General features: G+C 36.7%; 1 protein-coding gene across 1 annotated transcript; it reads left to right on the top strand.

Moving 5' to 3' along the window:
• On the top strand, positions 8,338-11,297 carry LOC109235745 (thymidine kinase-like). The gene is made up of 4 exons (XM_019401978.1): positions 8,338-8,690; positions 9,285-9,429; positions 10,484-10,605; positions 10,744-11,297. The coding sequence occupies exons 1-4, from the start codon at positions 8,518-8,520 to the stop codon at positions 11,012-11,014; spliced, it is 711 nt and encodes a 236-aa protein (XP_019257523.1). The 5' UTR covers positions 8,338-8,517; the 3' UTR covers positions 11,015-11,297.

A 13,755-nucleotide genomic window follows, 5' to 3' on the forward strand; every position in this document is an offset into this window, starting at 1 on the left:
AAAGAAAAGTCATTGATTTCGGACTGACAATTATTAACAAACAAAGTTAAGAAGCTACATAGTCATGGAAGGTCAGTGAACATCAAGGAAAAGAAAAATAAAAATAAAAAGGAACTAAGCTTGAAAACTCACTGATTCACTTCGAGACTCCGGTCAAATTTCCAAATTTGAACACGACCAACTCCGGCAAAATAAAGCTCGACTAATGACCAATTCACTACGAGGAAGGTTAGAGGGTCATTTGGTATCAAATTGGTGAAGTTTGGGGCAATTAGGGTTTTGGCCGGAAAACCTTCGATTTGATATTCGAGGCATTTTAGTCATATTCGAAGGAAGGGACTTAGGTATTTGAGATGAGGAGGCTGAGGAGAATCTATGGTGTTAATTTGGCGGCCATTGGTGTAACTGGCGTCGTGGCCGGAAAAGCTTTGGGGAAAGATTCGATGAGTTGGACCGGGATTTGAAGGGAACGGGTAGTGGATTCATGATGAGGGAGAAGAGGGGGTCTCGTGGTGTTATTTTGGGGTGGTTTGGGAGGAGTGGCGTTCGCCGGTCGGCGGCGGAGGCGGCGTTAGGGTTTCTAAGGTTCGAGACATTCCGGTAAGATCTGAGAAAAAGTGGTTGAAGATTTGGGATTGGGTGGAGGAGGGGATGTTCTGTTGTAAATTTGAGCTTGATTGGCCGCCGGCCGCCGTAGGCGAATTCCGGCGAGCGGCAGGCGGTGGTTTCAAGGTGGAGATCGGTGGGTCTTCAGGGGTGTGCGAGAGACGGGAGATGAGGTAGGGGGGTAGTAATTTCGGACAGTTAAATACGCCAGGAGATTGATTCCTGGCCGTTTGATCCAATCACCTCGACGGCTTGGATTAACTGGTTCCAAAACGGGGTCGTTTAAGGGAACAGGGATTTGGACCGGGCGGGGGATTGGATTGGGCTAGTTTGGGCCGGGTATTTGGTCTTTGGGCTAGTGAATTAGTTAAAACATAGCCCAATTTGGTGGTCTTGTATTGGGCAGCCTCTTCTTTTGTTTATTTCCATTTTTGTTTTTCTCTTTTTTTTATTTATTATTTTTTGTTTTTCATTTGTGTTTTATATATTTTTTGATTTTATAAAAATGCAAAATTAAAACCAAGACCTAATTTATTTCCAAAATTAAACCAATTAACTCCCAAAAATTGATTAAGTCCTATTTTAAAGGTAAACTCATGACAAATTTGACAATTAACAAAAAATGCAAAATGGACTATTTTGTTATTTTCTTAATACTTTGTCTAAAAAAGACAACTTAACTACTAATTAATCCTTTAATATGAAATTAAATCCTAAACGCAAATGCCACGTATTTTTGTATTTTTCACTAATTAACAGATATAAATGCAAACAATTAACAGAAAAGAACACAAAAATTCACAAAATTGTAAAATAAAGAAATAAATCATTTTGTTTGAATTTTTGGGAATAATTCACTTAGGGCAAAAATCACGTGCTCACACTCATTATCAGCATATCATCCACATATAAGAAAACAATGACTATGTGATTTGGAACATTTTTAATGTACACACATTTATCACATTCATTTATCTTTAAACCATTAGACAACATTGTTTGGTCAAATTTTGCTTGCCATTGTTTCGGTGATTGTTTTAGTCCGTAAAGGGACTTAACAAGTCTAAATACCTTCTTTTCTTTACCTTGAACCACAAACCCTTCAGGTTATTCCATATAGATTTCTTCCTCCAAATCTCCATTTAAGAAAGCCGTCTTAACGTCCATTTGATGAATTTCAAGACCATAAACTGCAGCTAATGCTACTAACATTCGTATGGACGTAATTCTTGTAACTGGAGCGTATATATCAAAGTAGTTAAGACCTTCTCATTTTCTATACCCTTTGACTATAAGTCTTGCCTTAAATTTATCAATAGTGCCATCATCTTTCATTTTACTCTTAAAAATCCATTTAGAACCCAAAGGTTTATTTCCAGGAGGAAGATCAACCAATTCTCATGCATGGTTGTTCAATATGGATTCTATTTCACTATTGATTGCCTCTTTCCAAAACAATGATTCCGAAGAAGACATAGCTTCTTTAAATGTTCGAGGCACATTTTCCAATAAGAAAGTCATAAAATCTGGTCCAAATGAAGTAGACGTTCTTTGACGTTTACTGAGTCTTGGATCCTCCTGATTAAATGTACTTTCTTTTGTTTCTTCCCGAGGTAGTTTAGATCCTTCACCAATCGACTCACATTCCTTTTTATACAGATATATATTTTCAAAGAACTTAATATTATCTGATCATAACCGTATTATTATGAATGCCGGGATTTTGTGATTTATGAACCAGAAATCGATATGCTTTACTATTGGTCGCATATCCTATGAAAACACAATCAACGGTTTTCGGCTCTATTTTTACCCTTTTGGGTTTAGGAACTTGCACTTTTGCCATACACCCCCACACTTTAAAATAATTCAAGTTGGGCTTCCTTCCTTTCCATTTTTCATATGGAATGGATTGTGTTTTGCTATGGGGTACTCGATTTAGTATCCGGTTAGCCGTAAGAACGGCTTCCCCCCACAAGTTCTATGGCAAACCAGAACTTATCAATAATGCGTTCATCATCTCCTTTAACGAACGATTCTTTCTTTTCGCAATCCCATTGGATTGGGACATGTAAGGGATCGTTGTTTGATGAATAATTCCATATTCTAAATATATTTCTTCAAGAGGAGATTCATATTCACCACCTTTATCACTTCTTATCATTTTGATTTTCTTGTTAAGTTGCGTTTCAACTTCATTTTTGCATTGCCTGGATGCATCTATTGCTTCATCTTTACTATTAAGTAAGTAAACATAGTGATGTGTGGCTATAATTCCATAGTTTCGTACATTATATGCCTTGCATTTTATATGCTTTAATGATAAATTATACTTTATTTGCGCGTAATGGAGTCTATTTTATGTGTAGGTGAATTGGAGATGAAAGTAGAGCAAAAGGGATACTTAAACGTTGAAAGTGGGATCGAGAACAGTGAAAAGGAGAGACATGGCGAGGCCAGTTTAACCAGGCTTTAGCCTGGCGAGGCCAGCCAAAGGACAGGCTAAGGCTGGCGTTAGCTGGCGACGCCAGGCCTAAGGCGAGGTCCAGTTCGAGTTTTAAAGACTTAATTCGTTTTCCGGCTTGACTAGGACTTGACCTTCACGTTTGGGTCTTTTTCTACACATATAAATAGACCTAAAAACTCCACTTTGAGAGGGGACAGTCGAGACATATCGAGATTGGACCAATTTGAGAGGGGATTCGACCTAAGGAGGCAAGAACACATTAGGAGCAAGGCGGAGAATTCTTCTACGAGTTTTTCACTTCCTTCTTACTATTTCCATTATTGGTTATGAATTCTGAGTTTAGAAGATTTAATTCGTTTCCTGGCTTGACTAGGACTTGACCTTCACGTTTAGGTCTTTTCCTACACATATAAATAGACCTAAAAACTCCACTTTGAGAGGGGACAGTCGAGACAGATCGAGATTGGACAGATTTGAGAGGGGATTCAACCTAAGGAGGCAAGAACACACTAGGAGCAAGTCGGAGAATTCTTCTACGAGTTTTTCACTTCCTTCTTCCTATTTCCATTATTGGTTATGAATTCTAGTATTGTAGTTATGCATACTATTATGAATAGCTAATTTGTTATCTAGGGTTTTGATGGAACCTTTTGGAGGATGATTTTCCTGTTACGTTAATATAGATTTGCTGTAGTATTTTCTCTATTTGTTCAACTACGTTATTATTGTGGTTGGTTGAAGAGCTCTCAATCGACTGTGCCTGTTTAGTGTGTATTACTCGGGAGAGAGTGCATATTTAGGTAGTTGTTAAACAATATCACTCCTAATGTATATGAGGAATCAATACAGAAGGTTTAAAGGTGGGATTAGGGATAACGAAACCTTGGTGCGATCGGAGTGAGTCGTACTTAATGCCAGCTAGCGTAATTCGGGAGAATATGTCTAGTAAATTGTGGTAATTACTCAAGAGAGAGTTACGACGGTCAGAGTGCTTATGATCGGTAGAGAAGACTTAGGCAAATTTATAGAAAACTAGCGGAAAGGATTCCGACAATATGGGAAATCATAACTCTAGACCTCCTTAATCTTGTCTCCAGCCCTTAATATCCCTAGTTGTTAATCTACTAATTTAATTTGTTAATTAATTAGATACAAGAATCTTAATATTATAACATAGGAATTGTTCGAGCTTGTCTTCTTAGCAATATTGAACAGTTGTAGCTAAACCTTAGTTCTCTGTGGGATTAGACTCCGGACTTGTAAACCGAATTATATTTTCAACGACCGCTTAGTCCTTTTTATAAGGCATAGTTGGGCGTGATCACATAGCAATATCGAGTACTGTCGTCAATAGAAGTTATGAAATACTTCTTTCCACCGCAAGATAGTATTGACTTCTTGTCTCAAATATCTGTGTGAATTAAGTCTAAAGGATTTGAATTCCTTTCAACTGACTTATAAGGATGTTTAGCATACTTAGATTCCACACATATTTGACATTTTGATTTTTCGCATTCAAACTTAGGCAATACTTCCAAGTTAATCTTTTTTCGCAAGGTTTTATAATTGACACGACCCAAACGTATATGCCATAAATCATTTGACTCAAGTATGTAAGAAGAAGCTGAAATTTTATTATTATTCTCAACAACCTGGTGAGGTAACCTTTTCCTACAAATATCTCATTCTTACTTATTACAACCTTATCAGATACAAAGACACATTTAAACATGTTCTTAACAAGGAGTCCAGCAAAGACTAAGTTCTTTATAGTATCGAAAACATGAAGGACGTTGTTCAGAGTCACTACCTTGCCAGAAGTCATTTTCAGAAATATCTTCCCACATCCTTCAATTTTGGCCGTTGCAGAATTTCCCATAGAAAGCGTCTCTTCGGGTCCAACGGGAGCATATGTAGCAAATGTTTCTCTAACGGCATAAATATGGCAAGTGGCTCCAGAATCAATCCACCACTCCTTAGGATTCCTCACCGGGTTGCATTCAGAAAGCATAGCACACAAGTCATCAACATCTTCGTACTTTTCAACCATGTTTGCTTGACCCTTCTTCTTGTCTTTCTTCACAGCACGACAATCTGTAGATTTGTGTCCAGCTTTCCCACAGTTGTAGCAATTTTCGTTGAACCGCTTCTTGCTTGGATTGTTTTTTGGTCCAGAAGTCTGCTTCCGCTTTTTCTTATTTTGAGGAGTATCCTCAGCTATGTTTGCTCCCGTTATTGTTGAGTTTCCACGGCCTCTCTTTTCAGCAGCTTTGTTGTCCTCTTCGATTCTCAACCAAACAATGAGATCTTCAAGCGACATCTCCTTGCATTTGTGTTTCAAGTAGTTTTTGAAGTCCTTCCACGAAGGAGGCAACTTCTCAATCATCGCTGCAACTTGGAATGCTTCATTGATGACAAGACCTTCAATGAAAATTCTGTTAATAAAAATACTAAAATTACTACTTTCAACATCAGTATTAATTCGATTTATACCTTCAGCAAGGAGATCATGAATAATCACTTGCAATTCCTGGACTTGGGTAATAACAAACTTGCTATCTACAATTTTGTAGTCCAAAAATTTAGTGGCAACGAATTTTTTCAACCCGGCATCTTCAGTTTTGTATTTCCTTTCAAGCGCAATCCACAGTTCTTTTGACGTCTCCACATTGTTGTAGACGTTATACAGATCGTCGTCCAGCCCGCTAAGAATATAATTCTTGCACAGAAAATCAGAATGCTTCCACGCCTCAATCACGAGAAAGCGTTCATTCTCTGGAGTTTCATCGAGCAAAACAGGAACATCTTCCTTAATGAACTTTTGTAACTTAAAGTAGTCAAGTAGAAGAACATCTTCTGCTACCACCGCTTGAAATCAATCCCGGAAAATTTTCCGGGTTTTTCTGCCAGTGCCAATGTCGGTGTTGTTCGGCTTGTCGATGCATTGGCAGTCACCATAGGAACAATCTAGTTTTCGTTGTTATTCGTCATTTCTGTAAAAGAATGACACAAACAAACGTTAAAAATACGTATATTTTAATCTCCAATGGAGTAGAAAACCACAAAGGTTTCAGTCTCCAGAACAGTGAATGTAACACAAATACAGAAAATATATTTAAATTCCTTAAGCTTGTTATTATACTGTATTTGTAAAATAATTCTGGAGAATATAAAAATAACGTATAAACAGAAATGAAAAACAAAAAACAAAATTTAATCTGAGCGCACTGAATTCACAGTGTTTTCTTAAGGAATTTAATCCCCTCCTAGTACCCAAGGTTGTGGATTATTTCCTCCCAGGATAGAAGGATTGCACACTGGTGTAGCGGTACTTTAAACCCCCAGTGTTTCAGCGAACACAAAGATCAGTAGCAAATCACACTTACTGTTGCTTTCTTAGTAGTTAAAACAATGCAGAAGAAAGGAGAAGAACTCAGAAATTCGTATGGAAAATCTGAGAGAATGGACTACAATTTATAGCCCCAACCTGTTGAGAGGTCAGTTGCGTAAAACGACCATAACGTAAATGGCCATTTATGCAAATTAAAAAGGGCAGAGGAAACATTTTCCGTTACAAAAAAATGGACAGTCTATGAAACTGATAATTTGGATTATTAATCTTCCGTTACAGACATGGGTTACGTTAATATTTACTATTAACAAATAAATTTGGTCCAAAAAATTAATCAATCATTGACCAAATCCAAATCCAAATCCAAATCCGAGCCGAGCGAGCACGACGATGACGGCGCGAAACTTGTCTTCTTCATAACGCTTTAAGAGCTATAAGAAAAGCAATTGTATATATAGCCATCAAAAACCTTTTCCTCTTCCAATATGGGAAAATGTCCCATTGTCAAGGAGGGAAACTTAAAAATTTCATTTTTCCTCCATTTTCCATTCACCATCTTTTAAGCCTATTTTCGCTTAAAACCTCAACAGGATGTACACAGCCTTACCCCTACTCTGGAAGGGTAGAGAGACTGTTTTCGATGGACCCTCAGTTAAAGAAAAGATGGAAGAAGCACCGATAGCAAGAAATAACAATGCAAGATATTTAGAAAACTAAATCCAAGATTGCAAAAGAGAATATGAAAGAAGTACTGATGGTAAGTAATAACAGTAAAATAGGTGATAATAGCAAGCTAAGGATAAAAGGGATTCCATACTAACACCAATACCATTGAACTAAGGAAGACAAAGGGAAACGTTCGACTATCTACTAACGTTCTACCCTAATTCTCAACCTCCATACCCTCCTAGCAAGGGTCATGTCCTCGGTTAGCTAAAGATGTGCCATGTCCCGCCTGATCACCTCTCCCCAAAACTTCTTTGGCCTACCTCTACCCTTCATCTTACCCCCAGGTCAACCTCTCACACCTCCTGAGTGNCAAAGCCAACCTCTCACACCTCCTGACTGTGGCATCTGTGCTCCTCTTTTTAACATACCCGAACCCATCTTAGTCTTGCCTCTCACATCTTATCCTCCACAGGGGCCACTCCCCACCTTGTCCCGAATAACTTCATGAGGATGTTGAGATGGATGTGTGAGCATGCTAGGTTAGAGTGTTGTAATGTACGCATCACAAAATTTTAAATTCTTATTGCGTTGGTATGAGTCATACCGTATGACCAAACCTAAATCTAGTTTTCATAAATCACATTAAAGTTGACATTCAACTATGAAAAAAGTCTACTTAAGAGTGGATTAGATTAGTCAATTTGGCCGAATAACAACCGTGGAATTTTTTATTAGTAATCTAAAGTATATGCAAAATTGATATTTCAGCAAAGTGGAAAAAAACCCTTATTTGGTGGTTCAATTGTAAATCACTAAAATATTAACAATTCCCCCAAGTGACCAAAAACAATTTTTTAAAAAAAGAAGGAAAAATGGAGTGAAAGGTGTTCTAGAAAATCAACGAAAAATTGTTGAACTAACATATTGTTTTTCCCCCAATATTTTAAAGATTGAATTACAAATTGTTTTCTTCCGAAAGTTACAATTTGATTCAAATAAATATCTATTTAACACAATAATATCAACAATAAGCATAGTGTGATCCTATAGGTGGGGTAATGTGTACGTCCATATCTTTTATAAATAGACTATTTCTAATAAACCCTCGGCTAAAGATGAAAGAGAAGCAATAATAACAAGCAGTAATAACAACAACATAATAAGAAAATCGAAGCGGAAGAAACAATAATAAATATCTATTTATCACTTAACTGTCTAATTTCATTTCGAAAAAGTTGAATGTTTTTACTTTTTCCCTCCAAACCTAAAAACAAAAAATTCATAACCTTTGACCCTTTCCTCCAAAATTCAAAATCAACACCTTTTTACAAAGCTTTGAAATCTTTTCTTCATCTTTACCTCTCAATAATTACAAAAATAGCTCCGAAAAAGAAAAAAAAAAAACAATCTTCAGTTCTTCACTATGTCTTATTCAACTTCATCCTTCAAAAATCCAGTTTCTGTATCCACTGGAACGGATCAGAAAGGCCATAATCATGTTATTTCAGGCGAAATCCATGTAATTTTTGGCCCAATGTTTGCTGGTAAAACTACTGCTCTTCTTCGTCGGGTCAATTCTGAAGCCAAAATGGGCAGGTACAAAAATATTTTGTTTTTGTGGAATTTATAGGCTTGATTCGCATAAGGGGTTGTGGATTAGTTACAATCTGGATCTATGTGATTTACCCTCTGTTTTAAGCTGTTTGCCTTTGTTTAATTGGATATACAGTTGAAAAAAAGAGTTTAAGTTCTATATATTGACGGCCAATGACGTAGTTATGTTGTTCTAGGTTTGGTCAAATGAACACCCTTTGCTGTGTATATGGGTCGAATTCCACTTTAGATCATCATATATTATATTTTGAATACCCTTAAACAGAGTAGAAAGAGGCAGCCCAAAGATTAAGGGTGTTAGGTTTAATTATAAAATTGTAGTTCTATTACAAGTGTTTTTATGATTTAGCTAAATATTATGTAGTTTGATTAAAAACATTTGGTGCACTTATTCATTGAAAAAAATTTATTGACTTCTTTAAAGTTTGAACACTGTTGATTGGTTATAATATTGTTGTATATGCTCCAACTTATGAAGTTTGACATGTTATATTGAAGTAGTTGCTATGTTGCCAATTTTGGTTGATAAATTTCTATGTCCTTTTTTGTAACTTGTGTTCTACAAATGTGTTGCAGAAATGTGGTAATGATCAAGTCAAACAAAGATACAAGGTATGCAGTAGATGCAGTGGTGACACATGATGGGACAAAATTCCCATGTTGGTCATTGCCTGATCTCTCATCTTTCAAACAGAGATTCGGTCAAGTTGCCTATGAAAAGGTGCAGTCCTTTTCTTACTTTCCTCTCTCCTTGTAATATTCTTGGACTAACCTTATGTGAATTGAGACTTAGTGCCTATTCATGAAGTTCTAGGTTTGTGCTCCTAGAAAACTACCTCGTGCTGAGGGTATACTAGAAACCACCTCTCTACATTCACTGTAGGGGTAAGGTCTGCGTACTCACTACCCTCCCCAGACCCCACTTGTGGGATTATACTGGGTTTGTTGTTGTTGATCCTAGAAAACTAGTGTGTTATGTCAGTTTGACATATGTAGACCAATGGTTTTGATTGGTTACGAGTTATCAGATTCTTCTTTGGTTGCAACTTTGTTGATATTGGAAAGCTATGATGTTAAAAATAAAGAGCAACTTTCTTGCATCAATTCCTTCTCTTTTTACTGGAAAGGAAGAAACTAAAGGTTTCTTTTAAATATGGCAAAAACTTTTACTGGAATCTTGTTTGTCTTTTAGCATAGTTCGAGGACTCTCCATCCAGCTGTAAAGTTGAGGACTTGAGTCACTAAGGGAATAAAACAGAAAAGACCATTGTTTGGTCTTGCACCCAAGGGTGTGGCCTAATGGTCAATAAAGCGAATGAACATTATTGAAGACTAGGCTTTATATCCAAGCAAGGCAAAAACACTTGGTGATTTGGATAGAGTTACTCGGTATTTATCCCATTGGAAAGTAGCATGTATGTGGTGAATATATGTATCTGATGGAATAGTCGAGGTTGTTTTGATAGAAAGAATATATGTTGGGCTCCTGGTTAGTAATGGCTTTAGCGGGTTGGAATTTACCAACAACAACAACAACCCGGTATAATCCCACAAATGGGGTTTGGGCACATAGAAGTAATGGAGAAGGTGAAAGTTGCTTGGCTTAGAGCTATTGAACTTTCGAAAGAACAACTTTCTCTAGCAAAGAAGAAGATGTTAACTGTTGTGGAACTCTAACACAATAATCTTGATATGAATTTTGCTCTTCAGCGTTTTGTACTTTATTTTTCTAGTTAGCTATAATTGTATACCTTAAGGAATCTACTCGTTAGCAGGTGGATGTGATCGGCATTGATGAAGCTCAGTTTTTTGATGACCTTTATGATTTCTGCTACAAAGCTGCTGATATTGATGGGAAGACTGTAGTTGTTGCTGGCCTAGATGGTGACTACTTAAGGTATTCCTTGACATTTGAACACAACTTTTTATTATAATCTTTGGACAAACACGTTTGTTCTATCTGTACATTAGAATTTGGAGTGTCAAAATATACAGCACAAACTGTATTCTGATGATAATTCATGCTTGCTTACAGGAGGAAGTTTGGCTCAGTACTTGATATTATTCCACTTGCAGATACTGTTACAAAACTGACAGCAAGATGCGAAATATGTGGGAAACGAGCATTTTTTACGTTAAGGAAAACTGAAGAAATGCAGAAGGAGCTTATTGGTGGTGCAGCTATGTACATGCCTGTCTGTCGACAACACTATGTCAATGGCAAATCAATCATGGAATCTGCAAAAAAGGTCATTGAATCTCATCAAGTGCAGGAACTGATTCCAGAGAAACCTCTAGTTGCTTAGTAACAGTTTTGGCTTGTATATATATATATTTTCTTGTGTTCAGCTTGTTTAATCATCTTTGTTGGACTATTGATTTCTACCTTTCTGGATCATGTAGCTAAGTGACAGTATCCTGCAATATATCATCAATGTCAACTAGTGCTTATCTTAGTGACTATGTTGAGCTTGTACACCTTTTTTTCCCTTTGATTGTGGAGCTGTTTTCTCCATCTGTATCATATGTTACATATGAGCCTCCAGTTGACAAGCTCCACCTTAATCCAATTATTGAGTTTTCCTCATACTTTTCTGCTTTCTTTTATAATCACTATTGAGTCATCATTCTTTTCATCTTGTCTTTAGCCGAGGATCTATTCGAAATAACCTCCCTGCCCCCAGGGTAGAGGTAGGGTCTGTGTACATATTATCCTCCCAGGTCCTACTTGTGGGAATTCACTTGGTTTGTTGTTCTTGTTGTTGTTGTCATTGTATTGGGTCACTACAAACAGAGGCGGGTTAGGATTCGAAGCTAATGAGTTCGGGATTCTATTTTTCTAAGATATTGGGTTCTAAATTAATAATTTGTACATGTTCAATGAACTGTTAAAGACAAATATAGAGTTTGGACGAAAGCTACTGATTTTGGTCGAACCCGCGTCCAAAGTGTAGAGAAATGACACCTAAAAGTAACGATAATAATAATACTGCAATAATATTATTTGTGAGCGGAAATACACGAATTGGCTTGAGTCGTGCTGGGCACTGTCCTAAAAAACTATTTCAGCAGTGTGAAATGTCTCTCCAGGATTAAATAAGCCTACCTCTATTATGGCTATTTTGAAGGTCTATTTATAGGCTAATTGAGAGGCTTAGGGCATGCCAAGTGTATGACACTTGTTTTGAACTTCCCATGCAAGTTGCCACATGGATGGACATTTGTCCATTTTTGGGAAATATCACAACAATTCCCCCACATATTTTCAAAAAATTCATACAAAGAGGAGTAAGATTAGCTGGATTTGTATGGTCCAAATGCAATATGTTTGGTGTTTTTTGGACTATGAACCAAACTTAGATCATNAACCAATAATTCTTATTGTAAGTCAGAGATTTTATCAATCACATTTCGACCCCCGGTAATTTTGCTGTTCAACGCGGTTTTGCGCCCAATAGGCCATGCGCGTGCCTGGTTATTCACGAGAGCTCTAGAGACTAGGCCAAAATCTCATAGGAGCGGTCCACTCCACTCTCATATAGGTGAATTCATCAAGTGTATTCTGTTTTTAAATACACCATCCATAGGACTATGAATTTCATTAAGAGTTATAACTCAGCCTCTCAATTAGTAGCAGTCAAACACTCTCTTTTAGTACTTCAGTGCCAATATCGACTTGTTATTACCCATATGAACCTACTTCATAGGATCTCCAATCACATAGGTTGGGTTACCATCTCTATTGATAACATGTCGGCCTTAACCCCATCTATTTTGAGGTTTGAAGAATTAATTTTCTTCCCACAGGTTTAGTCAGAGGATCAGCCAAATTAACTTCTGACTTCACATAATCAATGGAAATTATTCCATCTTTCAGCAGCTGCTTTATGACATCATGTCTCAATTTCATGTGTCTACTTTTACAATTATAAGATTTATTCTTTGCTATAGCTATTGCCGCCTGGCAATCACAATGTATAGACACAAGAGGCAATACGTCCTTTATTAAAGGGATATTAGCCAAGAAGTTTCTTAGCCACTCAGCCTCTGAACTAGCTAACTCCAGAGCTACAAACTCTGATTCCATAGTCGATCTAGCAATGATCGTCTGTTTAGTTGATTTCCACAATATTGCACCACCACCAAAGGTGAATACATAACCACTAGTGGATTTTATCTCATCTGAATCAGAGATCCAGTTTGCATCACTGTACCCTTCTAAAATAGAAGGAAATCCACTATATAGGATACTATAATTCATGGTTCCTCTCAAATATTTTATTAGTCCATCTAATGCAGACCAATGCTCTCTGTTGGGATTATGAGTATATCTACTCAGTCTACACACTGCATAGGCTATATCAGGCCTTGTAAAATTCATTAAATGCATCAGACTCCCAATAATCTGAGCATATTTAGACTGAGCAACTTGTCACCACTATTCTTTTTCAACTGAGAGTTAGCATCAAAAGGAGTGCTCACAGATGTGACATTAAAATATTCAAACTTCTTAAGAAGTCTCTCAACATAATGTTCTTGTGACAACATTATGCCATCTTCACTCCTTATAACTTTAACTCCCAATATCATATTTACTTCACCCAGATCTTTCATATCAAAATTAGAAGACAAAAATAATTTAGTACTTTGCACAATATTTAAACTTGTACCAAATATAAGCATGTCATCAACATATAGACATATTATCACATAATCATTGTCTACCACTTTAGTATAAACACATTTATCCACCTCAAATGAAGAAAAATCGTCTCTCAGTAAGACTTATTCAAATTTCTCATACCACTGCTTAGCAGCTTGTTTAAGGCCATAAAGAGATTTAATTAATTTACAAACTTTATTTTCTTGTCCAGGAATGACACGACCTTCAAGTTGAACCATATAAAATCTCTTCTTCTAAAATCACCATTTAGAAAAAACAAGTTTTCTACATCCATTTGTGGATAAAAAAGACTTACGGATTGTAAGACTAAGGACAATTAAAAAATTACGAAAATAAGAAAAGAAAAATTACTAGTACACTGGT

Source organism: Nicotiana attenuata, chromosome 12 (assembly GCF_001879085.1).
Source record: "Nicotiana attenuata strain UT chromosome 12, NIATTr2, whole genome shotgun sequence".
NCBI lineage: Eukaryota > Viridiplantae > Streptophyta > Magnoliopsida > Solanales > Solanaceae > Nicotiana > Nicotiana attenuata.

Excerpts from the sequence above, each read along its gene's own strand:
- LOC109235745 (XM_019401978.1), top strand. The coding sequence starts at position 8,518 with ATGTCTTATTCAACTTCATCCTTCAAAAATCCAGTTTCTGTATCCACT. Across the intron at positions 8,691-9,284 it reads TCTGAAGCCAAAATGGGCAG|AAATGTGGTAATGATCAAGT; the intron begins GTACAAAAATAT and ends AATGTGTTGCAG. Across the intron at positions 10,606-10,743 it reads CTAGATGGTGACTACTTAAG|GAGGAAGTTTGGCTCAGTAC; the intron begins GTATTCCTTGAC and ends GCTTGCTTACAG.